This window comes from Bos mutus, chromosome 8 (assembly GCF_027580195.1).
Source record: "Bos mutus isolate GX-2022 chromosome 8, NWIPB_WYAK_1.1, whole genome shotgun sequence".
Classification (NCBI taxonomy): Eukaryota; Metazoa; Chordata; class Mammalia; order Artiodactyla; family Bovidae; genus Bos; species Bos mutus.
In genome coordinates this window covers 37,890,652-37,903,943 of record NC_091624.1, presented here as the reverse complement: position 1 = coordinate 37,903,943, position 13,292 = coordinate 37,890,652, and the positions used below count along the sequence as shown (strand labels likewise).

Genomic DNA, 13,292 nt, shown 5'->3' with positions numbered 1-13,292 from the left:
TGGGGAAACGGCTGATTCCAGTAAGGTGCGTGTGATCCTAGGCAGGTGAGATAACATCTCCTCCCCTCACCCAAGCCCCCAGCTCTGCCCCCAACACAGTGAGGCAGGCAGAGGAGGCACAGCCCTGCTTTCCTCAGACCCTCCCAGCAGGCAGCCCCCATCACTGCCCTCCAGCTTTGGAGGAACCTAACCCCTTACATCAGAAGAGAGACCACCTGCCGTTACAAAGATAGGGTCATTTATTCACGTTATATTACTGGATTTTAAAGGCAAAAATACAGTTCTGTTTTGAACACCAACGTCAGACATTCACCCACTTACAATGGTAAATACATACATTTGTGTACATGGGAAATCAAAATACACAGCACACAGGTCTCTAGGACAGGAAAGCTCCCCTCCCTCCAGCCCACCCCCCCACCACTGGTCAGCAGAGGCCCTGAGGGGGCAGCACCAGCATTTCCTTTACCCTCTTGCGCCACCTCTGCCCTCTGACCTTTCCCAAAGGCCACCTTAGAGGGTCACCAGCAACAGAATGGACAGAAACAGAGAAGGGCACGTGACAATATCATGGTGACAACTTCCAGGTGAAGGAAATGTTCCTGAACCCTCAGTACTCAACTCCCCAGGGAGGAAGTAAGCGCTGCAGCATCTGATGAACCAGACCAGGGCTAGGCTTAACCCTGGGCCCAGGTGGACCCCATGAGCGCACCAGGAGATGAGCAAACAGGGAATGGGTGATGAAGCAGTGTCTCCGGTGGTCCTGAGAATGAACCACAGATTTGACTATTACAATGGAACATGAAAGAAAATGTAATAGGAAAACAAAAAAGAAAAAAAAAGTCAGAATTTAATTTTTAAAAGTAAAGTAACAAAAAGGTTACCACCCAGGATACTTGTCTCCTTTCTTTTAAGGCACTTTGGAAAAGTCAGGATCTGGGAACAGAAAGTGAGGTCTTCATTCTTTGCATTTCCCAAAGCTTCCTGTCAGGGCTATTCCTGGCTTTAACAACATCGTTATTAAGGAGTGGGGAATTGACAGACAGAATACTCTTTGCATAGCCCAGCTACAGTGGAAAATAATTTGTAACCAACACAAAGGTTTCTGGAAAAAGAACCAGGTAATAGCATGAGATGCTCAAAGCAATAAAGGCACAGGTATGATTGGGGCCAGGCACCAGTTCAGCGTCCACACTGAGGGCTGGTTTCTAGGCTGCCCCCAGCTGAAAGGTTAACCCTGGGATTAGAAAGCTGAATTTTAAGCCCTCAGCCCAGCCTGGACCCAGCACTCGTGCCCAGTGGCAGGAACTGCCTTGTGCATCTCACCCAGGCAGGCTAAATAAAACCTCCAGTAGCAGAGGTGGGCTTGGGGAAGACATCCACTGTGAGTCAGCCTCTCTGGGGTAGGAGCACCTGCTAAAACCTGAGGGGGGATGGGACGCTTTCGGCACCAGAGTGGCCGTGGGAGGAATGTGGGTGTGTTCAGCTGAACTGCTCTCTAGATCTCTAATTAAAAGGCACATTCATGCTGGAGAATGGACAGTCTGTTTGACCCTGAGTGCCACAGGCCAGTTTTAGGAAACAGGCAAGAGGCAATGGAACAAAAAGGGGGAGGGAGGGAAGAGAAAGGCAGCATAAGGGAGGCAGGAAGAGGAGGAGGACAGAAAACCGGTCCTGCAAGGTGGGCCAGGCAGCTCAGCCAACGGTGCCTGGAAGGCAGCCCCCGGGGGCAGATGGAAGGCCAGTAAACAATCTGATGGCTGTCATTTCCAGCTCCACAGCCTGGGGCCTAAGAGGGTTGCTGGGATCAGTCTGAGGTGGGGGTTGTTCCCTGGCCCTGCCCACCTGGGGAGGGCAGGGAGGTGGCGAGGTGGGGAACTCTGCCAGGCAGGCCAAGATGTCTGCCTCCCCCGCAGAGTCCAGCTTGACAGCGCTCATGGGGCGCCTTAGCTCTCACCGAAGGACCCAAAGATGTCTATGTTCTTCAGAAAACCTGGCCTGCCAGCTCCATCCGAGGCCCATGTGGGGCCACTACAGCATACGTTATTTTTCCCCCTAAAAAATGCTCAATCCCCATCCCCACATGTAAAACACAATAAAAATACATAGGAAATTCAAGTTTATATAGCATGCTCAGAAAAATAAATTGCCATGACTAAAGACTATGCCATTCTGGATCAACACAAAAATCAAGCTAGACCATAAGGAGGATCTGATTTGTTCTTTCTTTAAAATACTACAAATGCTATTTAAAAAAAGGATTTACATTCAGAAATCAGACATTTGGAGAAAGGCCACTGACTGTGAGAACACCCAAGGCTTTTGCTCTGGTGGCTAAAGTGGCCTTGGAATTCAAGCCTCAAGTTTTAAAATTCTTTTGCTAAGAAAAGACACACATACACAGTGATTGTAATAGTTGCATATCATGGAGAGAGGGTCGAGGGTTGGGGGTGATAACATGAGAATGGTTGAAACTGGGTGTTTTTCTGTTAAAACACAACAACGGAAAAACACCACACCAATCCGATTTCAGCAGCACTCTCCAATTTTTCACAAAGTAAGAATACCATGATTTAAAGCAAAACTCTTACCTATATCACAACAAATTAGCAGTTTTTTTTTTTTTTTTTTTGCTGGGGATGAGTCCCACAGTCACCAGATTTGGAGCTGTGCACAGCTTTGATTCTTTGGGGTGAATCATGAACATGCCGAGAGCCTCCAAAGGCTGATGGTTTCTATGCTTACATACACCTCGTGGGGCTGACAAGTCACATGCTGAGCCAAGTTGGGGGCAATATATCCCACTTGTCCTGGTCGTCCGGAAAGGCGTCTGAATGATGAGCAGAGAGGGCCTATCACTGATTGTGAGAATGAGAGGGACCAGCCCAGCACACAGGCAGAGACACAGCAGAGGTCCCTGGCCATTTTCAGGTCTCTGATCAGTGCACCAAAATGCTAGCTCGGCGTCCCGATGTCCACTGTGATTTTGGTATACAACGGGTACCTCTGGACCTCTAACACCATGTAGGTGAGTGAGTTCAAACCATCAGAGAGCATTGTCTCCTTTGTATGTGCAATTCGGTCAAACCTATAAGGAACAAACAGACAAAGGGTTTGAAGCCAAAACAAAAATCTGTAAAAAAAAAAAGCAAAAACAAAACTAAAAACTTTAAATGTGTGTACTTTAATGGCCCCTTTTCCCTCCTACTAGGCTTCTCCGGTGGCTCATCAGTAAGGAATCTACCTGCCAATATAGGAGATGCAGGTTCAGTCCCAGGGTCGGGAAGATCCTCTGGAGAAGGAAGTGGCAACCCACTCCAGTATTCTTGCCTGGGAAATCCCATGGACAGAGGGGCCTGGTGGGCTACAGTCCATGGGGTCGCAGAGTCACACACAACTGAGTGACTAAATCACCACCACCACCACCACCTCCCTCCTACTCCAACCCTGCCCTGTGGATAGAACCTGTTTTCCCTTGAGGCACAGAGCCCACTCCAGAGCCCCATTCCTGCAGCCAGCCCCACCTGAAGGCAGAAGAAGGAAACACACACAGGGGAGAGAATAAAAGAGAACACACCTCTGAGGATTAGGTTCATTTTTCTTGTCTCTCGAGTGGCGGATCATCCGACACTTCCCGATCACAGCATTTGGGCGAGACACAGACATGCCTCTAAAAGCTAATCTGTAAGGAGCAAAGGGACAAGTGGTCATCACAGAGCTGCCACAAGACCCAGGTCCCACAGCCCCAGCTGCAAGACTTTTGTCCCGTCTACCATCCTATCCTGCCAGCTGGTCTCACCAACCCACACCCCAGCCCAGTGTACAGGCAGCAGTTAAAACTCACACCCCTTCCTCATAACCTTTTACCCTTGGTTCTAGATCTTGTGGGGGGACTATCTTGTGCCAGGCACTGGGGGTGTCTGCCCTCGTGGAATTTATGATGTGGATGCTTAGAACGTAGGGCCATAGGGGCCAGGACGAAGGGGAGGAGGTGGGCGTGGGGATGCTCAGCACAGAGGGAGAAGCAACCAAGTCCACCTGATCTAGACTGGGCAGAGCCAAGCCCTGAAGATGAGTGGGTGTTTGCCAGAACATTTTGGGCAGTCAGGACAGCACAGGCAAAGGCAGGGAGGTGAGAGCAAGTGTAGTGCCCTCTGGGAGCATCAAAGTTTGGGGTAGGAAGTGGCCAGAGGTGAAGCAGGAAAGAAGGGCAGAGACTGTATCATGGAAGCCTTCCAGAGCATCTCCCAGAACAGGGCCAATGTCTGAAAGGGATATAACACAGTCATCCCTTGGTATCCCCAGGGGATCGGTTCCTGGACAACCTCCTTCCCCGTGGTTGCTCAAGTCCCTTATGTAAAATGTGTAGCATTTCCATATAACCTATGCACGTCCTCATCCTCCCATATACTTTACATCACCTCTAGATAACTTATAATACCTAATATAGTGTGAATGATATGTAGAGTTATAAATACAATGTAAAGGTTATGGAAATAGTTTCAGGTGCACAGCGATTTCAAGTTTTGTTTTCTGGAATTTTCTGGAATTCTTCTCCCCCCCTGAATATTTTTGATTGAAGGTGCGTTGAATCTGTGGGGATGTGTAATCTGCAGATATGGAGAGCTCACTATATGCTGTGTTTCCCAACACTGTACACAGAGTTGGCCAACGGAAAGTCTCTCTGTTAGGCAGTATAATAATGGAAAGCGGGGAACAAGACTAGAGGCAGCCAGATCACAGTGGAAGATTCTGTGTGGGTTCTGAAGGAGAAAGGAATGAGGAATACCAACCAAAGTCTTGACAGGAAGAATACAACACTAAGCTGAGAGGCAGAAATGGCTGGTCTGAGGTGACTTAAAGGTTCCCAGCCTGGCCTCCCTCAGTGCTGAGCTAGGGCCTAGCAAAAGCAAGCTGGTACAGAGTAAGAGTTAGGTTCTTTACCTTTCAGGAAAACTGCTCCAGGAGGAGAAGCAAGATAGGCATAAGGGTTTAAGAGGTAAAAACCACTACGTATAAGATAAATATAGCTTCCCTGGTGGCTCAAATGGTAAAGAATCTGCCTGCAATGCAGGAGACCTAGGTTTGATCCCTGGGTTGGGAAGATCCCCTGCAGAAGTGAATGGCTACCCACTCCAGTATTCTTGTCTGGAGAATTCCATGGACAGAGGAGCCTGGCAGGCTACAGTCCATGGGGTTGCAAAGAGTCAGACATGACTGAGTGACTAACATGTCCACTTCCCGTACGACAAATAAGCGACAAGGATATATTACACAGCACTGGGACTATAGCCAAAGTTTTATAATGACCATACATGGAATATAACCTTTAAAAATTGTGAATTACTATGTTGTACATCTGAAACATACATTGTACATCAACTATACCTCAATTTAAAAATTTTAAAAACTTTTTTTTAAAGAAAGGACAGAAAGCTCCTCCATAACCACTGATGCTTCTGTTCCCCCACCCTCAGGAGTTCGTCCTCGGGGCTCCCTCCTGGAGACTTTTCTGATCACTCAGGTCTGTGCAGCACGTCAGTCTTGTACACCGTCACAGGGGCCCCGCATGGGTGCGGTGCTGTGAAAGGAGGTCTGTTTCTGTCTGGAATCCCTCTTCAGGGCTTCAGTGTCTTCCTCCCCACCGGTCCTGCCTGGCCCAGTGTTCTGCATATTGATAATCAATCTCTAAAATTCAAATTTTCTTCAAGGACTGTGTTAAAGACTTGGGTCTATGCTGCAAAGCTAATCTTAAGTGACTTGGATGCAGCTCTGAAAGACATCTTCTGTTAATGATGAAATTAAAGTACTCCAGTTCAGGAAGGCACCAGGGGGTATTCTGGTTTCAAACTCAGTGGCAAGTTTAGGTTGGCTCCCAGAGGGAGAAGGTGCTTTTTGCCTACATCCAGCAGGGGTGAAGACTCCACTGCCAGGAAAAACCAAGCAGAATGTGCTTTCAAATGCCACTGACAGATGGTTTTTTTTACCATCTGTGATGACAACTCACATAATAAAGTTTTACCAACTCATGAAGAGCCCCAGGGTGTGGATGGCCATGTCGTGTGATTCACCCCTTCACATGTTTCTCATTTTACATTTTCCAGAAGGCTAAGGCAAAAATCACAGAAGCTAGTTTTCCTAAAGATACTTTTTAATGTTTTAAAACTTTTTTTTCTATTGGTGTATAGCCAATTAAAAATGTTACCATAGTTTCAGGTGGACAAAGAAGGGACTCAGCTACACATCATATACATGTATCCATTCTTCCCCAAACTTCCCTCCCATCTAGGCTGCCACATAACATTGAGCAGAGTCCCATGTGCTATACAATAGGATCTTACTGGTTATCCATTTAAATACAGCAGTGAGTACAGGTTGCGTTTTTTGTTGTTTTTGTTCCTAATGCAGGTAGGTTAAAACCTTCAAGTGCACATCAGAGTTACACACATGCTTATTTTCAGATGCTTTCCAGTTTCGTTAAGGGTTCTCACGGTGTGTCTCTTAAGACACTCTTTATCACCTGGAGCATCTACAGCAGGGCTCACCTAAGAATTCAGGCTCAGTGGGGATTGCATCTCTCCTCAGGGTCAATCCTTGCAAAATAACCAAGCACGGATAGAAAAACTAGAAGTGAAGGGAGACAGGGAAGCACGAGATCTAAGTTGTGACTCTTACCTGTTATAAATGTCATCATCTTCACCTCCCCAGCCCCAGTAGTTATTAGGAAATCCATTGATGCTGAGAAACTGTTGTTTACTTAGAGCAGAGACACCTCCAAAATACTGCACGTAAGGTAGGCTGGGGAAAAAAACCATACACACGCACACACAGAGGACCAGTAGTTAGTATTTATTCTTTAATAAAGTTCACTCAAAATATAAATACTTCTGGGATTCCCCCAATGCAGGAGATATGGGTTCAATCTCTGGTCCAGGAAGACGTCACATGTCTCGGAACAACTAAGCTCTGCGCCACAACTATTGAGCCTGTGCTCTCAAGCCCAAGAACCGCAACTACTGGAGCTCGTGTGCCTCGAGCCCATGCTCTGCAACAAGAGAAGCCACCACAATGAGAGACCCACGCACTGCGGCGAAGAGTTAGCCCCATTCGCCGCCACTAGAGAAAAGCCCACATGCAGCAACGAAGACCCAGCACTGCCAAAAATCAATCAGTTCAGTCACTCAGCCGTCTCCAACTCTTTGTGACCCCATGGGCTGCAGCATGCCAGGCTTCCCTGTCCATCACCAACTCCTGGAGCTTTCTCAAACTCATGTCCGTCAAGTCAGTGATGCCAGCCAACTATCTTATCCTCTGTCGACCCTTCTGCTCCTGCCTTCAATCTTTCCCAGCATCAGGGTCTTATTATTTTTTAAAGATATATAAACACTTCTAAAGTTATTTTTATTCCCTGGAACTTTTAAGTTAGGGATTTATGAGGGTTTCCTTTGTTTTGTTTTCATATCAGACTCAGATTATCTCAGAGAAGACACAGATATCAAAAAGCAGAATCTTGCACTTTCCAAGAACACTGGTAATCTAGACAATCAGTCAGTGACAAATACAGAGGCCCAGTTCTGCACTGCTTGAGAACCTGCTTTCCATGGGTCAGAAATTCTTCTCCAGAAGGTCCCAGAAACTGAGACTGCTTTAGAATCTCCTGTGCCCACCTTGTCATGCCCCCCTTCCCACCCCTGGCCCATCAACAGTCTTCTTTCATTCTTCCAAAGGTATACTGACTTGAACACTGACCCCAACAGTCAAGACAAAATTTGCTAAAATAAAAATTTTCTTGGAAAATTCTACCACATCCTGACTTGGCAAAATGTATGATGATGAATCTATTTTGACCCATTTTCAAGCAGCAGGGCATCTGGGCTTTCATCCTTCCAAACCATTCTGCATTTCAATATTTCAGTGGTTATGAATCGTGGACTCCTGAGGGACACAGAGGAAGAACTGACGAGAAATGTTAAGAATCTGGATGTGCCCAGAGGGCAAGCAAAGGCTTTCCTGTGGGCTTTATAAAGGCTGCGATTCTGTGACAGCCCTGTGTGTACCTCCAAACCACAACTGGGCTTTTACTGGAATCCAAAGAGACCAAAACCCATCACACAAATTAAGGAAAACTCTAACTCAGACTTTGAGGGGGAAGTCAGCCAAACCATACAAAATGTATGAAAAAAAAGATGCAGTTATTATTTTCAAATACGTTCCAGAATTCTGAATGCAAGCATACACAAGCAAAGATCCCTGGGGGCCTGCTTTAATGAATCAAAGATCAGATCAGTCGCTCAGTCGTGTCCAACTCTTTGGGACCCTATGAATCGCAGCACGTCAGGCCTCCCTGTCCATCACCAACTCCCAGAGTTCACTCAGACTCATGTCCATCGAGTCAGTGATGCCATCCAGCCATCTCATCCTCTGTCGTCCCTTTCTCCTCTGGCCCCCAATCCCTTCCAGCATCAGTCTTTTCCAATGAGTCAACTCTTCGCATGAGGTGGCCAAAGTACTGGAGTTTCAGCTTTAGCATCATTCCCTCCAAAGAAATCCCAAGGCTCATCTCCTTCAGAATGGACTGGTTGGATCTCCTTGCAGTCCAAGGGACTCTCAGGAGTCTTCTCCAACATCACAGTTCAAAAGCATCAATTCTTCGGTGCTCAGCTTTCTTCACAGTCCAACTCTCACATCCATACATGACCACTGGAAATAGCCTTGACTGGACGGACCTTTGTTGGCAAAGTAATGTCTCTGCTTTTGAATATGCTATCTAGGTTGGTAATAACTTTCCTTCCAAGGAGTAAGCGTCTTTTAATTTCATGGCTGCAGTCACCATCTGCAGTGATTTTGGAGCCCAGAAAAATAAAGTCTGACACTGTTTCCACTGTTTCCCCATCTATTTCCCATGAAGTGATGGGACCGGATGCCATGATCTTTGTTTTCTGAATGTTGAGCTTTAAAAGCCAACTTTTTCACTCTCCACTTCCACCTTCATCAAGAGGCTTTTTAAGTTCCTCTTCACTTTCTGCCATAAGGGTGGTGTCATCTGCATATCTAAGGTTATCGATATTTCTCCCAGCAATCTTGATTCCAGCTTGTGTTTCTTTCAGCCCAGCGTTTCTCATTTTGTACTCTGCATAGAAGTTAAATAAACAGGGTGACAATATACAGCCTTAACGTACTCCTTTTCCTATTTGGAACCAGTCTGTTGTTCCATGTCCAGTTCTAACTGTTGCTTCCTGACCTGCATACAAATTTCTCAAGAGGCAGATCAGGTGGTCTGGTATTCCCATCTCTTTCAGAATTTTCCATAGTTTATTGTGATCTGCACAGTCAAAGGCTTTGGCATAGTCAATAAAGCAGAAATAGATGTTTTTCTGGAACTCTTGCTTTTTCCATGATCCAGCGGATGTTGGCAATTTGATCTCTGGTTCCTCTGCCTTTTCTAAAACCAGCTTGAACATCAGGAAGTTCACGGTTCACATATTGCTGAAGCCTGGCTTGGAGAATTTTAAGCATTACTTTACTAGCGTGTGAGATGAGTGCAATTGTGCGGTAGTTTGAGCATTCTTTGGCATTGCCTTTCTTTGGGATTGGAATGAAAACTGACCTTTTCCAGTCCTGTGGCCACTGCTGAGTTCTCCAAATTTGCTGGCATATTGAGTGCAGCACTTTCACAGCATCATCTTTCAGGATTTGGAATAGCTCAACTGGAATTCCATCACCCCCACTAGCTTTGTTTGTAGCGATGCTTTCTAAGGCTCACTTGACTTCACATTCCAGGATGTCTGGCTCTAGGTCAGTGATCACACCATCGTGATTATCTGGGACATGAAAGATCTTTTTTGTACAGTTCTTCTGTGTATTCTTGCCATCTCTTCTTGATATCTTCTGCTTCTGTTAGGTCCATACCATTTCTGTCCTTTATCGAGCCCATCTTTGCATGAAATGTTCCCTTGGTATCTCTGATTTTCTTGAAGAGATCTCTCGTCTTTCCCATTCTGTTGTTTTCCTCTATTTCTTTGCATTGATCGCTGAAGAAGGCTTTCTCATCTCTTCTTGCTATTCTTTGGAACTCTGCATTCAGATGTTTATATCTTTCCTTTTCTCCTTTGCTTTTCGCTTCTCTTCTTTTCACAGCTATAATCCACTTGTAATTAGGTATCATCATTTAAGCATCAAGTCATCCCCCTTTGATTCTGCACACTATAGTCTGCACTTATAATGTGAGGGTTTGAAAACCAGAGGTGACCAGGCCATTAAGGCTTTTTCATAATCAGTGTTTTTATAGAAGTGGACTCTCAGCCACTGCACAGGGGAAGTATATGCTATTCTGACCAGATTTGGTTTTGCTGTCTCTGCTGGTTTCTCTTACCTTCCTGCCTCGTCTCCCAAGCCTAACTAGTTCTGGGTGAAATACACATGATGCTGTGGTAAAGAATTAGGTAAGCACCACCACACTTGAAGGGCAGAGTTCAGAGGAACCGGTGTGTCTCAAAGAGGAGAAGATGCACAAACAGGGAGGGAGATGGGGAAGATAGGAGGGTACAAAGTTCTGTTTATATCCTTTAAGACAGGATGTTTATGGTCTGAACGCTTTAATCTTGGGGAAGGACTTCAGAGAATCCTCTGTTCATCTCACAACCCTCATGCCCCCAGCAAGGGAGGACAGAAAGAAATGATGAGAGCAAGATGAGTCTGGGGCTTCCCTGGTGGTCCACTGATTAAGGATCTGCCTTGCAATCCAAGGGACACTGGTTTGATTCCTGGTCCAGGAAGATCCCATGTGTTGCAGAGCAACTAAGTCTGTGAGCCACAACTACTGAAGCCCTCGTGCCTAGAGCCTGTGCTCACAACAAGAGAAGCCACTGCAATGAGAAGCCTGTGCACCACAAGTAACCCCTGCTTCCTGCAACTAGAGAAAGCCCATGTGCAGTAACAAAGACCCAGCACGGCCAAAAAATTAAATAAACTTTACAAAATAAATAAAATGAGTCTGAAAGAAAGCTGTTGTATCTATACTGAGGGACTGCCAGTTGGCACACAGGCCTGCAGTACTGCGGTAGTCAAGCCTGAGCCAGGGATGCTCAGCACACGAGGTACCCACAGCACACCTTCTTGGAGCTTCCAGGTTGACTTAGAACATGGAGGAAGAGGTCAGGTTACCCAACTGACAGGTGCCTTAAGTTTATGTTGATACAAACGTGGACAAATTATATTAAATGCAAATTTACTTTTTAAGATTAAAAAAATGGACCACAAGACTATTTTCCACCTATGACAATAGGCTTTAATTACACTGCTGCTCCTGGGGACAGGCATCAGCTGGCTTCCTCGCAAAGGGGCATTTTGGTGGGCAAGTCTGAGCCCCAGTGTTTAAGCAGAAGCCTGTGCTTTGCAGGGAAAGAGAACCGTGTTCCTTCTTAAAGTGCCAAGGAAGATCTGCTCAATTACCCAAGTCTAAGAAATTACTGAGGGAAGATGACTCCAATTTGCTTCCCAAATTGTGAGGGGAAGGGGAGAAGAAAATCAAGTAATACAACCACCTGGAGCCTGAAGATAAGTACCATCCCGAACATAAACACTTCTCACCTGGAGGTGCAGAGGCATAGGTGCTTCTGGACTCCACTGCCCTCCTTAAATAACAACCAACTACAACTATTCTCCATCTGAACGCAGAGCTCCAAAGAAGAGCAAGGAGAGAGAAGAAAGCCTTCCTCAGTGAGCAGTGCAAAGAAACAGAGGAAAACAATAGAATGGGAAAGGCTAGAGATCTCTTCAAGAAAAATTAGAGATACCAAGGGAACATTTCATGCAAAGATGGGCTCAATAAAGGACAGAAATGGTATGGCCCTAACAGAAGCAGAAGATATTAAGAGGTGGCAAGAATACACAGAAGAACTGTACAAAAAAGAGCTTCACGACCCAGATAATCATGATGGTGTGATTACTGACCTAGAGCCAGACATTCTGGAATGGGAAGTCAAGTGGGCCTTAGAAAGCATCACTATGAACAAAGTTAGTGGAGGTGATGGAATTGCAGTGAAGCTATTTCGAATCCTGAAAGATGATGCTGTGCAAGTGCTGCACTCAATATGCCAGCAAATTTGGAGAACTCAGCAGTGGCCACAGGACTGGAAACAGTCAGTTTTCATTCTAATCCCAAAGAAAGGCGATGTCAAAGAATGCTCAAACTACCACACAACTGCACTCATCTCACACTCTACTAAAGTAATGCTCAAAATTCTCCAAGCCAGGCTTCAGCAATACGTGGACCACAAACTTCCAGATTATCAAGCTGGTTTTTGAAAAGGCAGAGGAACCAGAGATCAAATTGCCAACATCCGCTGGATCATTGTAAAAGCAAGAGAGTTTCAGAAAAACATCTATTTCTGCTTTATTGACTATGCCAAAGCCTTTGACTGTGTGGATCACAATAAACTGTGAAAAATTCTGAAAGAACTGGGATGGGAATACCAGACCACCAACCTGCCTCTTCAGAAATCTGTACTGGACATGGAACAACAGACTGGTTCCAAATAGGAAAAGGAGTATGTCAAGGCTGTATATTGTCACCCTGCTTATTTAACTTCTATGCAGAGTACACCATGAGAAACACTGGGCTGGATGAAGCACAAGCATGGAATCGAGATTGCCGGGAGAAATATCAATAACCTCAGATATGTAGATGACACTACCCTTACGGCAGAAAGTGAAGAAGAACTAAAGAGCCTCTTGATGAAAGTGAAAGTGGAGAGTGAAAAAGTTGGCTTAAAGCTCAACATTCAGAAAACTAAGATCATGGCATCCGGTCCCATCACTTCATGGGAAATAGATGGGGAAACAGTGGAACAGTGTCAGACTTTATTTTTCTGGGCTCCAAAATCACTGCAGATGGTGACTGCAGCCATGAAATTAAAAGATGCTTACTGCTTGGAAGGAAAGTCATGACTAACCTAGACAGCGTACTAAAGCAGAGACATTACTTTGCCAACAAAGGTCCGTCTAGTCAAGGCTATGGTTTTTCCAGTACTCATGTATGGATGTGAAAGCTGGACTCTAAAGAAAGCTGAGTGCTGAAGCATTGATGCTTTTGAACTGTGGTGTTGGAGAAGACTCTTGAGAGTCCCCTGGACTGCAAGGAGATCCAACCAGTCCATCCTAAAGGAGATCAGTCCTGAGTGTTCATTGGAAGGACTGATGTTGAAGCTGAAACTTGAATACTTGGGTCACCTGATGCAAAGAGGTGATTCATTTGAAAAGATCCTGATGCTGGGAAAGATTGAGGGCAGGGG

At 45.7% G+C, this 13,292-nt stretch overlaps 1 protein-coding gene across 1 annotated transcript in view; it reads right to left on the bottom strand.

The window, feature by feature from the left end:
* Positions 1 to 216: 216 nt before the first annotated feature.
* The window catches only part of B4GALT1 (beta-1,4-galactosyltransferase 1), a 55,723-nt gene continuing 42,647 nt past the window's right edge, over positions 217 to 13,292 (bottom strand). The window contains exons 4-6 of the mRNA XM_005903016.3: positions 6,676 to 6,798; positions 3,578 to 3,682; positions 217 to 3,088 (exon numbers count right to left, since the gene is read on the bottom strand). Coding sequence (XP_005903078.2) covers positions 2,956 to 3,088; positions 3,578 to 3,682; positions 6,676 to 6,798 — 361 coding nt within the window. The 3' untranslated portion in view covers positions 217 to 2,955. The remainder of the gene's footprint in view (positions 3,089 to 3,577; positions 3,683 to 6,675; positions 6,799 to 13,292) is intronic.